Source organism: Brassica oleracea, chromosome C1 (assembly GCF_000695525.1).
Source record: "Brassica oleracea var. oleracea cultivar TO1000 chromosome C1, BOL, whole genome shotgun sequence".
Classification (NCBI taxonomy): Eukaryota; Viridiplantae; Streptophyta; class Magnoliopsida; order Brassicales; family Brassicaceae; genus Brassica; species Brassica oleracea.
In genome coordinates, this window is record NC_027748.1 from 39,336,631 (window position 1) to 39,356,439 (window position 19,809).

Consider the following 19,809-nt stretch of genomic DNA (forward strand, 5'->3'; position numbering starts at 1 on the left):
CGAGTCTCCCGATGGATTACCAGTCACATTGTCCACCGAAGAGGTCTACAGAATCTTCGAAGAGGTACAACTTAAAATTTTTGTTTACATTATTTTAAATATTTTAACATAATTAACTATATTAATATATGTTTTGATTTTATAGGTGGCTCCTTAAAAGAAGGGACGGATAGTCGGTATAGGCTCTGTTAACGAAGTTGCAAGGGCAACTTCGTCATACACTTCGAGATGGGATGAAGAGACTGCTCAGATGAAGGCTCGAATGGATAGCCAGCAGGTTCGTTTAGACTCTCTTGAGGATTTGCTAGACGTGATGGCCGTGGGAAACTCGGTTATGCAGAGAATGTTGAGTGAGAGACGAGCCGCTCTTGGAATGCCACCACGAGATCCCCAAGAGTCTGATCCAACCCGTCAACAGCCGAGCAACCCCACCAACTACTTCGAAAATATGTAGTTTTTTTTTATTTTTTAGTTTGTATTGTGAATTTAAATATTATTGTATGACTTTTTAAAATATGTTTTTCAATTTCATATTTCGTTTTAAAATTTAAATTATTTTAAATTCTGAATATTAAATATAAATTAAAATTTATTATATACTAATTAATAATAATATAATAAGAAACGATGTAAACTCCTCGTAAACATTACATGGAGTTTACATCGAATGTTTACGAGTGATTAACATCGAAATATTTACGAGGGTTTTACATCGAAATGTTTACGAGTGATTTACAACGAAAGTATTTACGTGTGCTTTACATCGAAATAATTACGTGGGCTTTACGACGAAAGCTTACGTGTCGTTTACGACGAATCCTTTCTCTGCGCTTTACGAGGAATATATTCGTCGTAAACGTAATGAGTCATTTACGACGAAACCTCTGTTACGACGGACGTTTAACAACGAAACGTCTTTCGACGTTAATTCGTCGTGATGAATTTACAACGAATACTGCCCTACTAAAAAATATGTTTTCTTGTAGTGTACTGATATATGTTTCTATTTCTCTCAAACTACCTGTTTAAACTGTATGACCTTGAAAATTATAGTTTTAATATTTAACTTGTATTTTAAATTTTCAATAGAAATTTATTTCATACACAAAAACATATGATGACAGATATCATGTAGCCATTTTTATTTAGACACATTTAACTATATATATAATCTCTAGTTGATTCAAATTTGGAAAACCTATGATATTCTTGTTGGAGGTTGAATAGATATTGGGAGCAGGGAATTTACCGTTCATCAGAATAACTTGTATAGGTCTACAACTTTATCATATGACTATTATATTTTCTAGCAATTGGCAAAAGATATGAAAAAGCCATAAAAAAATAAAGAAATTAAAAACACCAAAAATAGGGAGAGGTTGTACTTCAATTTCCCAAATATGGACGAGAGGAATAGCGAAATGAGAGGAGAAACCAAAGAAGTGAGGAAAAGCAGGAAAAGAAAAACATTCGTCTTCACAAACCCCCTATAAAAAAAAAATGCCTTTAATCACTTCCACAACCTGAAATCAAATTCCAGTAAACAATTAATACCCCACGAAAACATAAAAATCCAAAACTGTTGTCGGAACCAAAAACCACTTACTGTTATGCGAGGAGCTAAAGTCTTGGCCGCATGCCTCTACCTTGCTGCAGCCGCAACGCTGGTGGTCCAAGCCGAAGACCCTTACTTCCACCATGTATGGAACGTGACCTATGGAACCGCATCTCCTCTCGGCGTTCCACAACAAGTCATTCTAATCAACGGCCAGTTCCCTGGTCCCAACCTCAACTCTACCTCCAACAACAATATCATCATCAATGTCTTCAACAACCTCGACGAACCTTTCCTCCTCACTTGGTAATAACCATTAATATCACCAAAAGAATATCACTTTACATGTGTACAATACCAGCTAATAATAGGGTTTCTTGATTTTATGCATACATGTTTTTTTTTATGTTGATAACTCTTTACCAACCAACGTGAAGTTGACCTAGTGGTTAAAACTATTGGATTACTTTATAAAAATCTAAAAGATCGATTGGATTCGATTCCTGTTGGGAGGGATCTACTAAAAATCTACTATGTGTTTTAGGAATGGGATCCAGCACAGAAAGAACTGTTGGCAAGATGGGACTCCAGGTACTATGTGTCCAATCCCAGTAGGCACCAACTACACTTACCATTTCCAGCCTAAGGATCAGATCGGTAGCTACTTCTACTACCCGACCACAGCGATGCACCGTGCCGCTGGTGGATTCGGGGGACTCCGTGTCAACAGCCGTCTCCTCATCCCGATCCCTTACGATGTTCCGGAAGATGATTACACCGTCCTCATCGGTGACTGGTACACTAAGAGCCATACTCAGTTGAAGAAGTTCCTTGACGGTGGTCGTACTCTTGGTCGTCCAAACGGTGTTCTCATCAACGGAAAGGCAGGGAAAGGCGATGGATCTGACGCACCTCTCTTCACCTTGAAGCCTGGAAAGAGCCACAGGGTTAGGATCTGTAACGTGGGTCTCAAGACATCTCTCAACTTTAGGATTCAGAATCACAAAATGAAGCTCGTCGAGATGGAAGGATCGCACGTTCTTCAAAACGATTTTGACTCTCTTGACGTCCACGTTGGTCAGTGCTTTGGTACCATCGTTACCGCGAATCAAGAACCTAAAGATTACTACATGGTTGCATCCTCTAGGTTCTTGAAGTCGGTTATTACAACAACTGGACTTCTCCGCTATGAGGGAGGTAAAGGACCAGCCTCTTCGCAGCTTCCGGCTGGTCCTGTCGGATGGGCTTGGTCGTTGAACCAGTTCCGATCCTTTAGGTGGAACTTGACGTCTAGTGCAGCTAGGCCAAACCCTCAGGGATCTTACCACTATGGGAAAATCAACATCACACGCACAATCAAGCTAGTGAACACTCAGGGGAAGGTCGATGGTAAGCTTAGGTACGCGCTGAACGGAATCTCTCACACTGACCTCGAAACTCCGTTGAAGCTCGCCGAGTACTTTGGTATTGCCGACAAGGTCTTTAAGTACAATAGCGTCGATAACCCGACCGCGGAACAGACCAAGAGCATCAAGATCGAGCCACACGTTCTTAACATCACTCACCGCAACTTCATCGAGGTGGTGTTTGAGAACCACGAGAAGAGTGTTCAGTCTTGGCACTTAAATGGTTACTCTTTCTTTGCCGTCGCGTAAGTAAAACAAACAAAAAAGCTCTATTTTAACCACATTCTTGCATAGCAAGTAACTCTTCATTTTAACCTAATTTTCAATTTACTTTTTAAACCACATTCTTGCGTTGCAAGTAACTCTTTAACTTAACCTAATTCTTTTTTATTTTTTCTCTGTTTCAAAGTGTGGAGCCAGGGACTTGGACCCCAGAGAAGAGAAAGAACTACAACCTCTTGGATGCAGTGAGCAGACACACAGTCCAAGTCTACCCAAAGTGTTGGGCAGCAATCTTGCTAACATTTGATAACTGTGGAATGTGGAACATTCGATCTGAGAACACAGAGAGACGTTACTTAGGACAGCAGCTTTACGTGAGCGTCTTGTCGCCCGAGAAGTCACTTAGAGATGAATACAACATGCCTGAGACAAGCCTCCAATGTGGTCTCGTCAAAAACACACCTAAACCTGCTAACCCTTACGCTGGAGCCTAAGTTTACTTTTAACAAAACAATAACAAAGAGTTTAGATTCTTCTGCTGGTTTGAACGATGTGAGACATTTGCACGTCTCTACCCAACGGATTAATTTTTCTTGTTTTTTTGGGGTCTTTTTGATTATTTTAATTTTACAAAATTGATTTTTTTTTTAAAGTATATGGTTTATTCTTATATGCATGAGATTGAATTTACGTCTATCCCTTAAGTAATTTTTGCTCATTTAAAAAAACTCATTAATCTTCTCTCTTTTTTGGTTCTTCACCTTTTTCTTTCGTAAGAGTATGTAATGTCTCGATAATCTTCCATGAAATAAGCAAAGATCTTATTTAGAATCGTGGTCGTCCGTCTCCTGGTTTGCCGGCCGATAAGATCTCTGAGATTGATCACACATTCAAATATCCTTCAGACACGAAACAAATGTTTCAAGCTATACTACTAGGTAGAATAGAGTTAAAAAAAACATTGCTTAAAATGTAAAAATGTTATTTTTTTGGCCTATGTAAAAATATGATAAGAGTCAAGTTTTTAATCAAAGGTGTGTTGTTTTTTCCTCTCCCAAATCTACAGAGTGGAGTGGAGTTCTACAATCTCTCTTTCTGTACCTCGTGATTCTTCTTCGACCATAGGCGTTTCCTTGAGAGAAAACTCATCGAGGCTATTGTTCTCTGTATCAACCTGGACAAGCTCTTTCAACATTGTCATTACTTGAATCATAGTTGGCCTTTCGAACGGTCGTTCGTCCAGACACAAAGACGCAATTCTCAAGTAATGAAACAACTCAACATCGTCGGATTTCTCTGTTATTAGGTTCGGATCAAAAATCTCAGCTCGTCTGTTCTCCCTGTAGAGCTGCTTAGCCCATCCCACGAGATTGTTGTCTTCACCAAACTCCTCTGGATCGATCGGTCTCTTGCCTGAGAGAAGCTCAAGAAGTATAACGCCGTAGCTATACACATCTCCTTCGGTGGTGCACTGGAAACTCTGGTAATGATACTCTGGTGGAACATAACCGAGACGGGTATCCAGAGCGCTCACCAGCCCTACCATACCGAAATCTGAGACACGTGCTATGAGATCTTGGTGTAGAAGAACATTGCTTGACTTCATGTTCCTGTGGATAATGTGAGGAATGCAACTATGGTGCAGGAAAGCACCCCCGTTGCAATCTTCTTCCTCGCAGTCCAGTCGAGAAAGATTTCACCTCTGTGTAGAACGGTCTCTAAGCTTCCGTGTCTCATGTACTCGTAGACAAGAAGTCTCTCTTCACCGATCTTGCAATAGTCCAAAAGAGGAACAAGGTTTCTATATTTGATTTTTCCAATGGTCTCCATCTCAGCCATGAGCTCTCTGTCGCCTTGTCCTGTGAATTGATTCAGCTTCTTGACTGCTACAACAGACCCGTCCGCGAGTTGAGCCTTGTAAACATCTCCAAACCCATTCGTGGCTACTAAAAGGTCTACATAAGTGAGAGGCTTCTCAAACGTGGCAACGTTAATGCTTAACGGTTCAGAAGCGGTAGAGAGTTTCCAGTTGTTGCTGCTACCAGAGGTGGGAAGGCACTCAATGTACTTGTCTCTCTTCTTTTCCTTCTTCTTAACCTTCCTTACTCGGTAACGCGCTACAGTAAGAATCAAAACACACATGAAAGAAAACACAAACCCAGCGATCATCCCAGTCTCAATGCCCTGCTCCTTAGGGTGAGCATGGGAGCCTGTGGGACGGGAAACAGAGCTGCAAAGTGAGAGAGGAATCCCACAAAGGCCTGAGTTGTTTGACTGAGAAGGTCGTAAGTTGGCCTCCAGATGGTATTGGTCCGGTCAGATTGTTGTTAGAAACGTCCAAGTCGGTGAGGAAAGAGAGGCCTCCAAGTGATCCCGGAATCAAGAACTCCAATTTCTTTCAATCCCCAGAAGCTATCTGGTATGGTCCCGGACAACAGGTTATGTCCCAAATTCAAGATCTGAAGGTACTCCATGTCACCATAACTCAGAGGGATAGAACCAGAAACGGAATTATATGAGAGGTCGAAGTAGACCATGCTCCCGTTACTCGAGAAAATGTATCTCACTGGGTATATCCTATCCTTGGGACAAGATTGAACCATCGGCGAATCCCTTAACCGCTTTACAAGAACAACTTCCAACGCAAACAAACCGCCTGCACCTCTGCAACCCCTCCCATCTTCGTTCCTAATATACGCTAACTGTTTAACAGAGACTCTTACAGGCATTACCAGACCGGCCTGGCTTGCAAGCTCAGCTGGGAGGTTTCCGGTTAGATGGTTTCTGTTCAGATCAAGCCAGACAAGGCTCTTGCAGTTTCCAAGCTCAGGCGGGACATTCCCGGTCAAAGAATTGTTTCCCAGTTGCAAAATCGCCAACCTCTCAAGGTTCCCGAAGCCTACCGGGATTTTCCCGGTAAACCGGTTACTAGAAAGGGAGATGAAAAGCATATTGGTGCATCTAGAGATTGATTCCGGGATAGAACCGGTTAAGAGATTGTTGTTCAGGATCAGAGTCTCCAATTTCCCTCCATCAACACAAATGCTCCCAGGGATTCCACCGGTTAGATCGTTCCCCCACATAACTAAGTCGGTGAGGTTCGGCAAACTCCATATCTCCCTTGGAATCGGACCGGAGAGAGCGTTGAAGCTGAGGTCTATAGTCTTCAAGCTCTTGCATTCACCTAGCTCTACAGGAACACTCCCCGAGAGGTAATTGCTGGCGATTAGCAGCTTCTCAAGAACCGGGAAGCCGGATGGCACTTCTCCGGTGAACTCGTTAGAGATCAGATCAAGAACTCGCAGGTTCGTACAGTTGGTGAGCGAAACCGGAACAGAGCCTGAGATGTTATTGTAGGGCAAGTAAAGATGCGTGATTCCAGGCTTTGTAATGAGCCGCAGGAGGTGAATGATAGCGGGAGCTGGCCGGTGAGTCTGTTGCCGGATAGATCGAGGATCTCTAGCGTTGGGCAGAGCAGAGAAAGCTCCGGTGGAATCTCGCCGGAGAAAAAGTTGTTCGCGAGTGAAATGTCTCAGGTTCTTGAAATCTCTCCAGTATCCTCCCCCGGGGATTTTCCCGCCGAGACCGTTCCGAGAGAGGCTTAGCTTCTCGAGGAAGTTACAGTTTGACGGAGAAGAATTCAGTTCCCCACTGAGGTTATTACTCGAGAAATCGACAGACACCAGCTAGAGAAGACGTCATCCACCACTGAAGCGTCCGATAAGGAGTTTGACGATAAGTCCAGAACCTCGAGAGAACAGCCGGAAGAAGAATCTCCCGCCGACGAAAAGAAGAAGTTTCCTTGCAGATACAAACTCAACGCCGTGAGATTTTTGAGATTCAGTGTTCCGTTAAGTCCGCCGTTTCGTAGGTCCAGACCGATGACCGTACCATCGCTAGAGCAGGAGACGCCTCGCCAAGAACATGGGGCATGACCCGACCCGTATTTCCAGTTACCAAGAAAGTTGGTAGGATCCGACTTGACGGAGGTTTGCTTAAACGCCGTTAACAGAGCAGTTTCGCGCTGGTAGTCGCTGAGTGGACGTTTGTCACGAGCGTCCACTATTAGAAACAAGACGAGCAAACAGAGGATAAAGAACAGCCGCTGTTGCTTCATATTATTATTATTATTGAAGTGTTCCACAACACTTCTTCTTCAGTGGGGAAAATAAAGAAGAGTGGTTTTTTTTTTTTGAGAAGCTGATGAGAAATTAATTATCAGGTTTCTTCCTCGCGCATCACGGAGAGAATTAAAGAAGAAATAAAGCTTGTCCATTTTTTCTCCTCTTTGATGGAAATTTGCAAACCGAAAGAGAAGAATTTCGCAAAGTGAGAAAAATGGGGAGAAAAGCTAAAGAAGAAGACAAAACTAGGGAGACTAGACTTAATCCTTACGTGCAAAGAGGATGTTTCCTACACTAGACGGGTTTTTTTTGTAACTTCTCATGAGAAACCGTACTCGTTGTTCCTAATCTTCAGCGAACGCAGATTTAGTGATTTACTCATCGGACTTGAAGACGTTATAATGGGCTTTTAGATATTAAAAGCCCAATACACTGGGCTCACATATACCCGTTTACTATACAAATCCGACATGTTGGAATTCCAGATCGGACGGCCAGCTGTGCTCAGTGGGTTCACGTCATGTGGACCCCACGCATGTCTCGCACCATCTTACACGAAATATTATTATTCTCTTTTGTAATAATGTTTTTCATCGTCCACTGATAAATCATTTCGCCTTGCTTTAATTATTCCGAAAAGTAGGCAGAGAAAAGAATCGCTTACGGTAATAATCTACTCAACCTCAATAATGTCGGCGTCTTTCTTCGTCGACCATTTGATGATGCTCAAGCTTCTTCTCCATATCTAAGGGAAGCCTTCGTCGAATTGAGTGTTCTAGTGGTAAGCTCTTCGATTTAAGCAATTGGATTCGATTACGTTTCTCTCTGTTGAGTTTTGTTCATTGTAGTTCGTGTTGGATATCAATCAATTTAGTGGGTTAATCAATCTGGAAGAGTTCAGATGTGACTCTGATGTCATGAAGGGGACTATAAATCTATTCTATAACTCGGTTTTATGACTTTGTATATGAATCACAGATCATCTGAAAGTGCAGAAACGATGGAGAAAGTGAGTGTATCACCTCAACGATCCAACAGCGTTGATAGCTTAAGGGTTGAATCCCCGAAGAGAAAAGGTTTCGGGTTGAAGAAATGGAGAAGGATCAAGAGAGATACTCCTGTGAAAGACGAGTCCGCTGCACCTGCTGATGATGGTAGTAAGTTGCTGAAGCGTAATTTGACTGGCTTGGTGAACCCTCCTTCTAAACATGTAGACTTGTCTTCGGTTGAAGCAAGACAGAGTAGTGAAGGCTCTGTTGGATCTGTAAACATGATGACTCATCATCTTCCAACTGTAGTCAACGGGTTTAGTCCCATTCAAGGTTTGTTTACTGTAGGCCAAGGTTTTGACAAGAGCGAAGAGCTTAGTGGTAATTCAACAGCTGCGAAGAATGTAGTAGGAGGAGGAGGGAAGATTGATTCAGGTAGCCAAGGGAGTGATACCATCAAGAATGGAAGTGATTTTGTGTTTTCGAGTGGCGCAGTTTCTGTTGGAGAGAAAGATGAGAGACTGATGATGAATCATGTAACAACAGAAGGTCAAGAAGTTAGGGAGCAAGTCGAAACATATAGCACAAGCGAGAACGGAGGAGAAGGTGAAGATGGAGATGAGAGTCATAAGAAGAAGAACAACCATTGTTGGGCAGACAAGGATCACGTTGCGGATTCTATCAGAAGTCTTGCAGCTCTGCAAGAAGCTCTTTGGAAAGGTTTGCACACAAACCATACTTCTCACTAAAGACACATGATGTTTCTAAACTAAAGTGAAACATGTGCAGAGGTTACAAGTTTCCAGGAGCTGAGTAAGGAATCTATACCACCACTACATTCGAACAATGATGAAGTCGATTCAGGATCACAGGTACTTATCTTGAAGCAGAAGGTGAAAAATCTCCAACACACACTCGAGGAAGCGAGAGCTGATCTTGATGCAAAGGAAGCCAGGATCCAAGAACTCGAAAACGCGAAGATTGAATGTGAACTTGAAGGCGTTTTCCAGAGAAAGATCGAAGCTGAAATCCAGCATTTGTTGCTCACAAGTTCTCTGAGTGCATCACTACAAGTAATCAAAGAACAACCAAAGAAGGTACATTCTGTAACTGAAGATCCTGAACCGAACCGTGGAGCCATGTTAGGTAAAACATGCAAGTCTAGTTTCTATTTCTTGATACAGTTGATCTTGCTAGTCTCCATACTTCGGTTACTGCTCCTCCAATCCTCTCCTGCTTCACAATTAGTTATACCAACCTGATAACAGTTCATGGTGGTGTGTTCATGTTGTGTTACCATACATTTTTGTTTTTTTTTCTTCAGATTTTCATTTATTGTTGTAATAACTAGTTGAGTTTGCTTGGGCATAATATACAACGATGAATAATAATTTATAGATGTGTGATATAAGCTTGTAATCGAAGTTATAGTTTAGTTAAAAGCATCTCCATGTCCTAAAGGATCTTTAACACTCGAGTTCCTACAACCACGAATACAAGAGAGAAGAGAAGACTCACAAGCCACCAAACAGAGCAATAATGATCCCCGATCCCAAACCGGCTTAAAACCTGGGTCCAGTTGAGGCACACCACCATGTATGTCCTAATCCAGTCTGTGCCACCACTGAAGCAGCTCTTTATGTACACAGCTTGAACCTTTAGAAGACAAAAAGCACTAACAACTAGCGTTTGCACAACACATCATTTACACCTTTACGAGATCCATTATATATGATTTTGCTTCTCTTGAGTTCACGGGCTGTGTATACTTCTCTTCTTGCTTAAAGAAACGAATCAAGGTAAGAATAGTTACTCATACCCCTTTGAGGTAGACATGGACAAAGTCAGCAGGTTCAGCCATGGCCATGTACTTCCCATCTGAAGTGTAGCGGATCGACCTGATTGCTCCAAGGTTACCCTTCAAGACAGCCAAGGATTGAGATAGGTTGCGGGTGTCCTGGTTTCCAGTTGAGGAAGTGGTTCCGTCAGGATGCCACGCAGAGGCGAAGGAGTAGTCCACGTGTCCTGATAGCGTTTCCAGCGTCTGTATAGAGGAAGATATGCGCTTTTATAAAAGCACATGCGTGGTGGACCATTTGAGAGACGAATTTAACAGTACCTTTCCTGTGTTGGGATCTACTATTAGGGCATCAGGAGGGATTTGATTAAGGGCCCTTAGCCTTTTTTATTATTATTTTTGTGTTTACGAACTAAACTAAGGGCTTTTGTATAAGTAGTTGATTATTGGTGGGACTAACCTTGTCCCTTACTTAATTAAATTGATTATTTTCATTAATAAATAATAACATATATAAAAGCATAGTTTTTAATAAAACATATAAAAGAAAAGTTTAACACTAAAATTGAAAACATGAGAAAATTACAAAAAAAAAAAAAAAATTACAAACATCATAATATATAAAAGCAAACAAACATTTTATTCGAGTAACAAAAACTTATAAATCAGAAGTTATTTGGAAGATGTCCAAATTTAGCTCATATATTATCGATCAAATCATTTTTTAAATTGTGATGGGCTTGTGTATTCTGAACGCTCGTTCGACGATCAATTATATTACCGAGATTTGAAGGCATATTGACGGAAAATGTATCCACTTCTTCTCTTTCTTGAAATTCATCAACGTCATACTGAGTGGATGAATTTCGTTCATCTTCGACAATCATATTATGGAGTATGATACATGCTCTCATAATATTTGCAATCTTGTCTTTATCCCATAAATGAGATGGGTTTCGGACTATGGCAAATCTAGCTTGCAGGACTCCAAAGGCACGCTCGACATCTTTTCTCACAGCTTCTTGGGTTTGAGCAAATAATGAATTCTTCTGACCTTGTGGTAGTCGGATAGATTGAATAAAAGTCGCCAATTTCGGATAAATACAGTCCGTGAGATAATATGCCAAATGATACTGATTACCATTAACATTGAAATTTACTTATGGTGCTATTCCGTTAATAATGTCGTCAAAAATGGGTGATCGATCAAGAATATTAAGGTTGTTCATAGTACCTGGAGCTTCAAAAAACGCGTGTCATATCCAGAGGTCATATGAAGCTACGGCCTCCAATACAATTGTTGGTTTATCGGTTCCACGCGAATACATTCCTTTACAAGCGGTTGGACAATTCTTCCACTCCCAATGCATACAGTTGATGTTTCCAACCATCCCAGGAAACCTACGTTGTTCTCCAATATATAATAGTCTTTCCAGATCCTCCGGTGTGGGACGTCTTAGATATTCATCGCCAAACAATTGGATTATTCCCGCGGTAAAATTGTGCAAACATTTTCGAGCTGTTGTTTCACCAAGTCAGACATATTCGTCAACTGTATCAGACCCACCACCATACGCCAATTGTCTAATTGCTGCGGTACATTTTTGGAGCGGAGATAGACTAGCCCGTCTGGTTGCATCTTCTCTTGGTTGAAAGTATTCTATTTCAGTAGACATACGATGCATAATACGCAAGAACAAGCTCTTGTTCATTCGAAACCGTCTTCGGAATAAGTTGTGCGGGTATGTTAGAGTTTCACAAAAATAATCGTTCCAAAGCTTCGTGTGGCCTTCTTCCCGGTTTCTCTTGATATGTATACGTGGTTTTCTCTTTTGTGGTTCGGGAATAAAATTAGGATTTTCAAATATATCTTCAAATATAGAATCAAATTCATCATCATCATCTTTGTGGTAATGATAATGTGAAGAAGAAGCCATTGCAAAATTTATAAAAGAGATTGAAAATTTATAAAAGAGAATTAAAACAGAGAATGTGTTAAGAGGAGGAGAAGTAATGCTTTGTATGTGAGAAGTATGATCTATATATGCTACATTGTGGTAAGTGAAAGCATGACAGTTTGCTCACGAGCATTATAGTTTGCTCAAGTAAGACAGAAAACAGACAAGTCACGGACTCAAGTCACGAGTTCTTTTGTGTTAGAAAAGTCACGAGTAAAAGCAGTGATAGGAAAGTGTCACAGACTTAACAAAACATGACTTACATGAGATGACTTATATAATAAAACATGACTTATAATAAAACGAAATGTTCCACAACAACGTACACACTTAAGCATTCAGATGTCTCACTAAAGGTAAGTGAAAGCAAATAATAATTACAAATAAAGAAGCATCTCTAAACCAGTCATACTAAAGCTTCACCATCTAAATCAACGAACCCTCACGCTAGAAGAATCAGTTCTGTAAGAGAAGCACCACTCCTACTAAAACTAACACAAGAACCATTACCCCGAGAAAGAACTCAAACCCATAGCTAAGCTTAGATTTCTCCTTAGCTAAATCATACACCATCTTCTCTAGAATGGCTAGCTTCTGCTCAGTCTCGTAGTCAGACAAAAGGGCAAGACTGTCGACATTTTCAGACAGTAGAAGAACATGTCTATTTCTGGCTCTCAGCTCCTCCATCAAGGCATCATCCCACCATTTCCATACGTGACACTCCCCATCATTTACATTCGGACAAGTGTAGTATCGCCTACCTATTTCGCGAGAAGATGTTGCAAGTAGTGGCTGAGCGCCACAGTAGCATCTCTGCGGGAAGCCGAACTCTACCTCGGGTTCCGGAGGGTACTGAACCGGTGAACCTCTTTGTAAGTTTATCTCCTCTTGGTCACGTCGAATTAAGTCATATGTCTCGCTGTAGCCACTGTCCACAGAGTTGCAAAATAAATCCTCTGACTCCGAAGGCTGACTATACTGTAGTCAAGTCCCATGTTCCTCTTAACCTACAGAAAATGTCCAGTAATTATTAGAATCAAGATTAAGAAAGAACATTTGTAGTTATTTAAAAAGAGACAAAGCAAGACATTGTTATTTTAATTATTAAGCAAGACATTTTATTTAAATTATTAAAAAGCCTTAGTTTATATAATCCCACGGTTATTAAAAAAGACATACTGATTAAATAAAACAAGCATATAAAAAAGACATACATAAAAACAGAGATTAAAAAAGACAAATCTAAAACATAGAATTAAAAGGACAAAAAAAAAACTTAGTTAATAAAACTGAAGAACATGCTATCTAATTCTTTAGAAGTACGCAGCTAAGAGCTTATTCTTCACAACTTCATCTGCCTTAGTTAATGGCTCTGACTTGGCGAGGAGAGTATCCAGTATATCCAACTTAGACAGTCTCTCCTTCATGGCCAAATCCTCTTTTTTTATTTCCCAAAGGGTGGTATACTCAGCAACAGACTACCCTTGAGCAGTGTTCCTTTTCGATTTACCAGCCTTGATACCTTCAGGCCGGGTCTCATGATAACCATTCTCGGTGGTTGACGTTTCAGCTGTTGTTTCACCATTTTTCCTCTTTGAGCTCGCTTTTGGAGTGTTGAGGCTGAGCCATTTCTGTTTATACCTCAACACACACCACGCATGCTCGAGGCTGAACTTGGTTCTGTGATCAGCGTAGAAGATGTCATGAGCCCTCTTGAGAACATCAGTGTCACTCTCACCACTGCTAATTTGCCTCTCTGCTGTGGCGTAAGCACCGCAGAAATTGTTAACATGATCGTTTATACTACCCACCTCTTCTTACAATGAAGATGCTCTCTCTTTTCACCCTCCTCTCCTCCGTGAGGACTTGCTGCGTAATACTCAGCAACACGTTGCCAGAAGGTGAGCGAATTCTGCTGACTTCCAACTACAGCATCCTTGGAAGTGTTGAGCCACGCACTGATTAGAACCTCGTCATCAGCCGGGGTCCATTTGTGTCGAACAACACGGTCCACGGGTGTGCTCACTGGTGTGCCTACTAGTGTGCCTACGGGTGTGTCTTCAGATTGTTGAGAGCTGAAAGGAGGGTTCTCGGATTCTCCTAAGTGAACACTAGAATGAAAACTTTCATAAGGAAAGTTTTCATGTTGAACACTACTACCTTGTTGACTGTAAAGCAGTCCTACGTAGCTAGAGGACTGCGTATAATTATTTCTTGAATCCATACCACTAAGAAGAGAGAAGAGATTAAGAGGAGATGGTAGAAGAGATAAACTAGCTATGTATATTTAAAGGGGGCATGAGAAGGGGTTTGATAGGAGGAAGTCAAGAGTAAGTTAGCAATAACTTACCCACTTAATGACTAACCGGTAACAAGATATGTCTTATCTAAAGTTATCACACAAACAAAAAGCTATCAACTATCTTAACAAGATCATTAATATATTGTTGGATTTCGTTTCAAACAAACTACCCTTTACAGCCTAACCTATCTAATCAATACGAAGTAACCACGACAACGGCTTTAATACATAGCGAAACATTTAGAAAACAAGTGTACTTTCACTGGAAATGGTTGGTGTGGTTCATTAAAAATACACAGATTTCAAACTAAAAATACACATTCAAATATTTCAAACTCAAATCATCTATACGAATCCCTTATCAAATCCCTTACACAGATTTCAAACTCAAATCATCTATACGAATCCTTTATCAAATCATCTATACGAATATCAAATCATCTATACGAATCCCTTATCAAATCCCTTACACAGATTTCAAACTCAAATCATCTATACGAATCCTTTATCAAATCATCTATACGAATATCAAATCATCTATACGAATCCCTTATCAAATCCCTTACACAGATTTCAAACTCAAATCATCTATACGAATCCTTTATCAAATCATCTATACGAATATCAAATCATCTATACGAATCCCTTATCAAATCCCTTACACAGATTTCAAACTCAAATCATCTATACGAATCCTTTATCAAATCATCTATACGAATATCAAATCATCTATACGAATCCCTTATCAAATCCCTTACACAGATTTCAAACTCAAATCATCTATACGAATCCTTTATCAAATCATCTATACGAATATCAAATCATCTCTACGAAACCCTAATCAAATATTCAATCAAATAATAATCTCGATCTCAGAAAGGAGGTGAAGGACATACCTTGGTACGATTAGGTCGATTCTCAGACGATTGGGGATGCTTGGGAAACGAAGCGAACCGACGATTTAGGTCTTCGTCATCGGAGATTTCAGAGTCGATTTCGGAGTCGGATGTGGATTGCGCTTTCGGTTTCGGAAACAAGTCTTCGCCACCGGAGATCGATTAAGAGATCACGTAGAAAGCTTCCTCCTCTGCTAAATCACCTTCGCCGTCGCCTTTTGGAGTCGGATAGAAAAGAGGCACGAAGAAAGAAAATGAAAAAGACGATCCGTCTTCGAAATCATCTCCCACTCCAGTGCTGCCACGTACCCACGAAGGACGACACCGAGAAGCCCTTAATCATGGCCCGTTCGTCTCGTCCTTTGCCATTTTTAATTTTTTTAAACCCAAAATGGGTTAAGGGTCGGGCCCAAGGGCCGACGATAACGATGCCCTTAGACCCTTCCGGATTGTCCCCAACAATAGCTAGTAATTTACCATTTGGACTCAATGATGCATGCTGCATATATATATAACATTAGTAATGTCAATTGGGCAAGCTATTAATGGGTGGCCCATGTCCAAATCTATATAGACCCAGATGGACAGACCCATATTGGACCACAATTAAATTTTGTCCAAACGGACGAACCCAAATACATCAATGGTCAAAGTTGGGCTTAACCACTTGGACAATGGACGGTCCAATATATTTAAATTTCTAGGTTTTGCGATTTGGAGGAAACACGATTTTCATTTTTTCCATTCTTCGTTGGGGGAAACATGATTCTTCTCTTCCTTCTTCGATTCTGGTTCTCCTTCTTCGATTATTCTCCTCCTTCTTCGATTCTTCGTTTATCCTTCTTCGATTCTTCTCCTCCTTCTTCGATTCTTCTGATTTTGTCACCTTTGAAGGTTTGATTTCGTCATGATTTTTTCATTTCTTCGACTGTTTATGTGTGATTTCATTGATTTGTGTTGTGGGTTTTCATTATTAGCTACTTATTCAATGGATTTGTGTTTTGTGTTAGATACTCAAATGGATCGGTGAAAGCCAAAAAGGATTATTGATGTTGAGTCTCGGTCCTCTCGGACGTTGGTGATTCATGGTAAATCTTCTCCTTCTCCTTTGATTATAAAACAGATCGGTGAAAGCTCATGAATGTTATTTGTTGCTGTTTAGATGATCTTCTCGTGAAACCTCCGATCCATTTGCTGAGATCAAACCCTCTCAAGCTAAGGCTCTCTCAAGTTCAAACCCTCTCAAGCTCAGACTCTCTTTAGTAAGGTTTTTTTCCTGAGTTACTTCACTTGAGTGATCTGGTTTGAGTCTGATGCTCTGGTTCTAAAGGTCTGTTATATTTTTGTAGGTCGCAGGTCTCTCAAGCTCAGGCTCTCTCAAGTTCAAACCCTCTCAAGCTCAGACTCTCCTTAGTAAGGTTTGTTTCCTGAGTTACTTCACTTGAGGAATAAAACTTGAGCGTTGCAGTATTAGCTTGAGAATTGTTGATTTGGGTCTTATGGGTTTTTGGGTTGATGAACGAGATGATATGTTGTTAAAACTCTGTACTAAGTTTGAACTGTTTTAAAATGATTCCTTGTGTCTGATAGCTTTGTTGTATAATTGTCAATGTTCTTGTTTTGTCTTATGTACTGCTTTGCTGTATAATTTTGCCTTCGTTTTTTCATAGATTTGTTGTCTTCGTTTGGTATATATCTGTTTTGGGTTGTGGTGATTTACCTTTATCTTATTTGTCATGACCTTTGTTGCCTTTAACAATTGAGTAATGCATCCTTAAGTCATTCACTTCTTATAACTGATGTTTTCTCTTTTGTTCTCTTTTGTGTAGATGGAAGCAAATACTTTGAATATGTACGATGATGACAATTTGAGTGTTGAAGACATGATGGCTGAGAATGAAGATGATCAGGAGATTCAGGATGCACAAGGTGATTCTGTAACCAGTCATGCTAAGACCAAAGGTAACAAACGTAGACACTCGACATGTTGGAAGAATTTTAGTATTGTAGGAGATAGGTTGCCGGATGGAACTCATAATATTAAGTGCAATCATTGCAATCAACCCTACAACATAGATCTAAGTAGGATTGGAACTAATACTATGTTGCGACATTCAAAACGGTGTTCGATGACTCCTGGATGTACACCTGGAAGTAATAAGAAGCTGGATATGATTGTCTTCCGTGAAATGATGGCGATTGCAATAGTTGAGCATAATCTGCCGTACCAGTTTGTTGAGTATAGACGGGTGAGAGATGCTCTTTCTTATGTGAATTCAAGCATTGAATTCTGGTGTAGGAACACGGCAGTAACTGATGTGCTTAGGATTTTTGAGAAGGAGAAAGCCAATCTTAGGAAGGTGTTGAGTGAAGTTCCTGGTAGGATCAGCTTCACTACTGATCTTTGGAGAGTAATCACGGTAGAGGGTTACTTGTGTTTGACAGCTCACTATCTTGATGCAAACGGGAAGCTACACGCGAAGATAGTGGAGTTTTGTGCGTTTCCTCCACCTCACACTGGTGCAAGCATTGCTATGAAGTTAATGGAGATACTGAAAGAATGGGGCTTAGAAAAGAAGGTGTTTACAGTAACGGTGGACAACGCTACTGCCAATGATAACATGCAAGTGTTTCTAAAGAGACAACTTCGCAAAAATCTGGTGTATCATGGTGAATTTATGCATATAAGATGTGTGGCACACATCTTGAACCTTATTGTTCAAGATGGGTTATCAGTGATTGGTGAAGCTTTAGAGAAGATTAGGGACATTGTGAAGTTTGTAAAAAGTTCAAAGAATAGGGAAAAGATGTTTGAAGCTTGTGTGGAAACTGTTGGGATTCAGAATCAGAACAAGGCTGGTCTTATTTTGGATGTGTCAATGAGGTGGAACTCAGCCTTCAAGATGTTGTCTAGAGCTATTGAGTTTAAGGATGCATTCCGTAATCTCTCTAAAGTTGAGCCAAGCTACAAGTGTAATCCTTCAGATTTGGAATGGTCAAGAGGAGCACTCATCAAAGAGTTTTTGTCTCCATTTACTGAGATGACAAAACTGGTTTCAGGCTCCAAATACCCTACAGCGAACCTCTACTTCATGCAGGTGTGGAAAATAGAGAGTTGGCTGAGACATCATGCGACTTCAGAAGATGATACAATATGTGAGATGGTGAAGATCGTGAGGGTAAAATTCGATAAATACTGGGATGACTACAGTGATATATTAGCAATTGATGCGGTCTTGGATCCGAGGTTGAAGTTCAAGTGCTTAGAATACTGCTATACCACTTTAAACCCGTCTACAAGCAAAGCTAAAATCGATCACATCCGTAAGAAGATGGAAAAGCTGTTTGGAGTGTATAAGAAGAATACTAAGGCCACTACTACAACCGCTTCATAAACAACAACGGAGAACAGTCTACCAGTCGGATATGATGTAAGTTGTCAATCAATAGTCAATTTTTTTGCTCATTGGTTTGCTATTAATCACTTTTTTAATGTTTATATTGCAGGGGTTTTATGCATTCATTACTCAAAATGCAGGAGAAGGGAAATCAGCTTTAGATGTCTACTTGGCTGAACCGCCCATGGATTACTCTGCCTTTCCGAAGCTAGATGTCTTAAAATACTGGAAAAATAATAAATCCCGGTTTAAGGAGTTGTCTCGTATGGCGTTTGATGTGCTTTGTATCCCTATTACAACTGTATCTTCAGAGTCTTTTTTAGTGTTGGAAGTCGGGTCCTTACCAGGTACAGAAGCCGACTACTACCATCCAATGTACAAGCTCTCATCTGTACAAGAAACTGGATTCGTGGGTTTGAACCGATGAGTAAGTTGTCTTTGCTTGCTTCTGTTATGAGATCTTTGATTGTTTATGTTATGTGAAATGACTAGTGTCATGTAAGTCTCGTATGTATTGTCTTATTGAGTCTGTTATGTATTGAGTCCCATCTTTTGTATCGAGGCTGATATGGTCATCATGTATTGAGTATGTTTGTTAACATCAGTTCTTGATGTGCTAGGTGATTCTAAAGATGAAAAGAAAGATGAAGAGAATGAAGGTGAAACTAAAGAAGAAGAAGAAGAAGAAGAAGAAGAAGAAGAAGAAGAAGAAGATTGTTTCTTTCAATAGATGGTGGAAGAAAGAAGAAGAAGATACAAAACGTTTGTTTATGAGTCTATCTGGTACTACTGGTGACCAAGTGAAGTTTAAGTCTATGAAGTCTATCTTGTGAACTTATAATCGTTTGTTTCAAACTTGTTATTGCTTTTATGGGTTTGTGTCAGTGTGTGCTTCGTTTTCAAAGAGATACAAAACGTTTGTTTATGAGATTACATGATTGTCTTTGAGACTACACATCTTTCAAAATTGAAACTTTAAGAATTTTTGCATTTTTAAACTTCTGAACTTGTGTATTTTTATAAGGTCTTTTTGCAGAATTGACCTATAACTTAAAGTTAAACACAAAACTAATCTTTTTTTTTTTGAAAATTGGTTTTGCCCTATTCACCCCACAAGTTCATATAATTTACGAAAATGCCATCAATTTTTTTTTTTTTTTT

The 19,809-nt window shown here is 40.2% G+C and overlaps 4 protein-coding genes and 1 pseudogene across 5 annotated transcripts; 3 read left to right on the top strand and 2 right to left on the bottom strand.

Moving 5' to 3' along the window:
* Positions 1-1,531: 1,531 nt before the first annotated feature.
* LOC106293693 (L-ascorbate oxidase homolog) lies at positions 1,532-3,895 on the top strand. Its single transcript, XM_013729358.1, has 3 exons — positions 1,532-1,861; positions 2,100-3,206; positions 3,371-3,895. The coding sequence occupies exons 1-3, from the start codon at positions 1,611-1,613 to the stop codon at positions 3,675-3,677; spliced, it is 1,665 nt and encodes a 554-aa protein (XP_013584812.1). The 5' UTR covers positions 1,532-1,610; the 3' UTR covers positions 3,678-3,895.
* Positions 3,896-4,197: 302 nt separating this feature from the next.
* LOC106317695 (receptor-like protein kinase BRI1-like 3) lies at positions 4,198-7,421 on the bottom strand. The gene is given in 5 exon segments (XM_013755469.1): positions 4,198-4,836; positions 4,839-5,461; positions 5,463-5,561; positions 5,563-6,871; positions 6,874-7,421. Coding segments are annotated over 5 exon segments (3,051 nt in total). The 5' UTR covers positions 7,301-7,421; the 3' UTR covers positions 4,198-4,243.
* A 491-nt stretch (positions 7,422-7,912) lies between these two features.
* On the top strand, positions 7,913-9,715 carry LOC106317715 (WPP domain-interacting protein 3-like). Of its 2 annotated transcripts, XR_001265217.1 has the most exons (4): positions 7,913-8,088; positions 8,286-9,016; positions 9,086-9,613; positions 9,651-9,715. XR_001265217.1 is itself a non-coding variant. In XM_013755484.1 (3 exons), the coding sequence occupies exons 2-3, from the start codon at positions 8,308-8,310 to the stop codon at positions 9,556-9,558; spliced, it is 1,182 nt and encodes a 393-aa protein (XP_013610938.1). In that variant the 5' UTR covers positions 7,913-8,088; positions 8,286-8,307; the 3' UTR covers positions 9,559-9,715. The 2 variants fall into 2 exon arrangements, 1 of the variants encoding a protein (XP_013610938.1); XM_013755484.1 differs by having other exon boundaries at positions 9,086-9,715.
* The window catches only part of LOC106339879, a 15,742-nt pseudogene continuing 5,583 nt past the window's right edge, over positions 9,651-19,809 (bottom strand).
* LOC106317705 (zinc finger BED domain-containing protein RICESLEEPER 3-like) lies at positions 17,093-19,069 on the top strand. The gene is made up of 2 exons (XM_013755473.1): positions 17,093-18,681; positions 18,789-19,069. The coding sequence occupies exon 1, from the start codon at positions 17,101-17,103 to the stop codon at positions 18,643-18,645; it is 1,545 nt and encodes a 514-aa protein (XP_013610927.1). The 5' UTR covers positions 17,093-17,100; the 3' UTR covers positions 18,646-18,681; positions 18,789-19,069.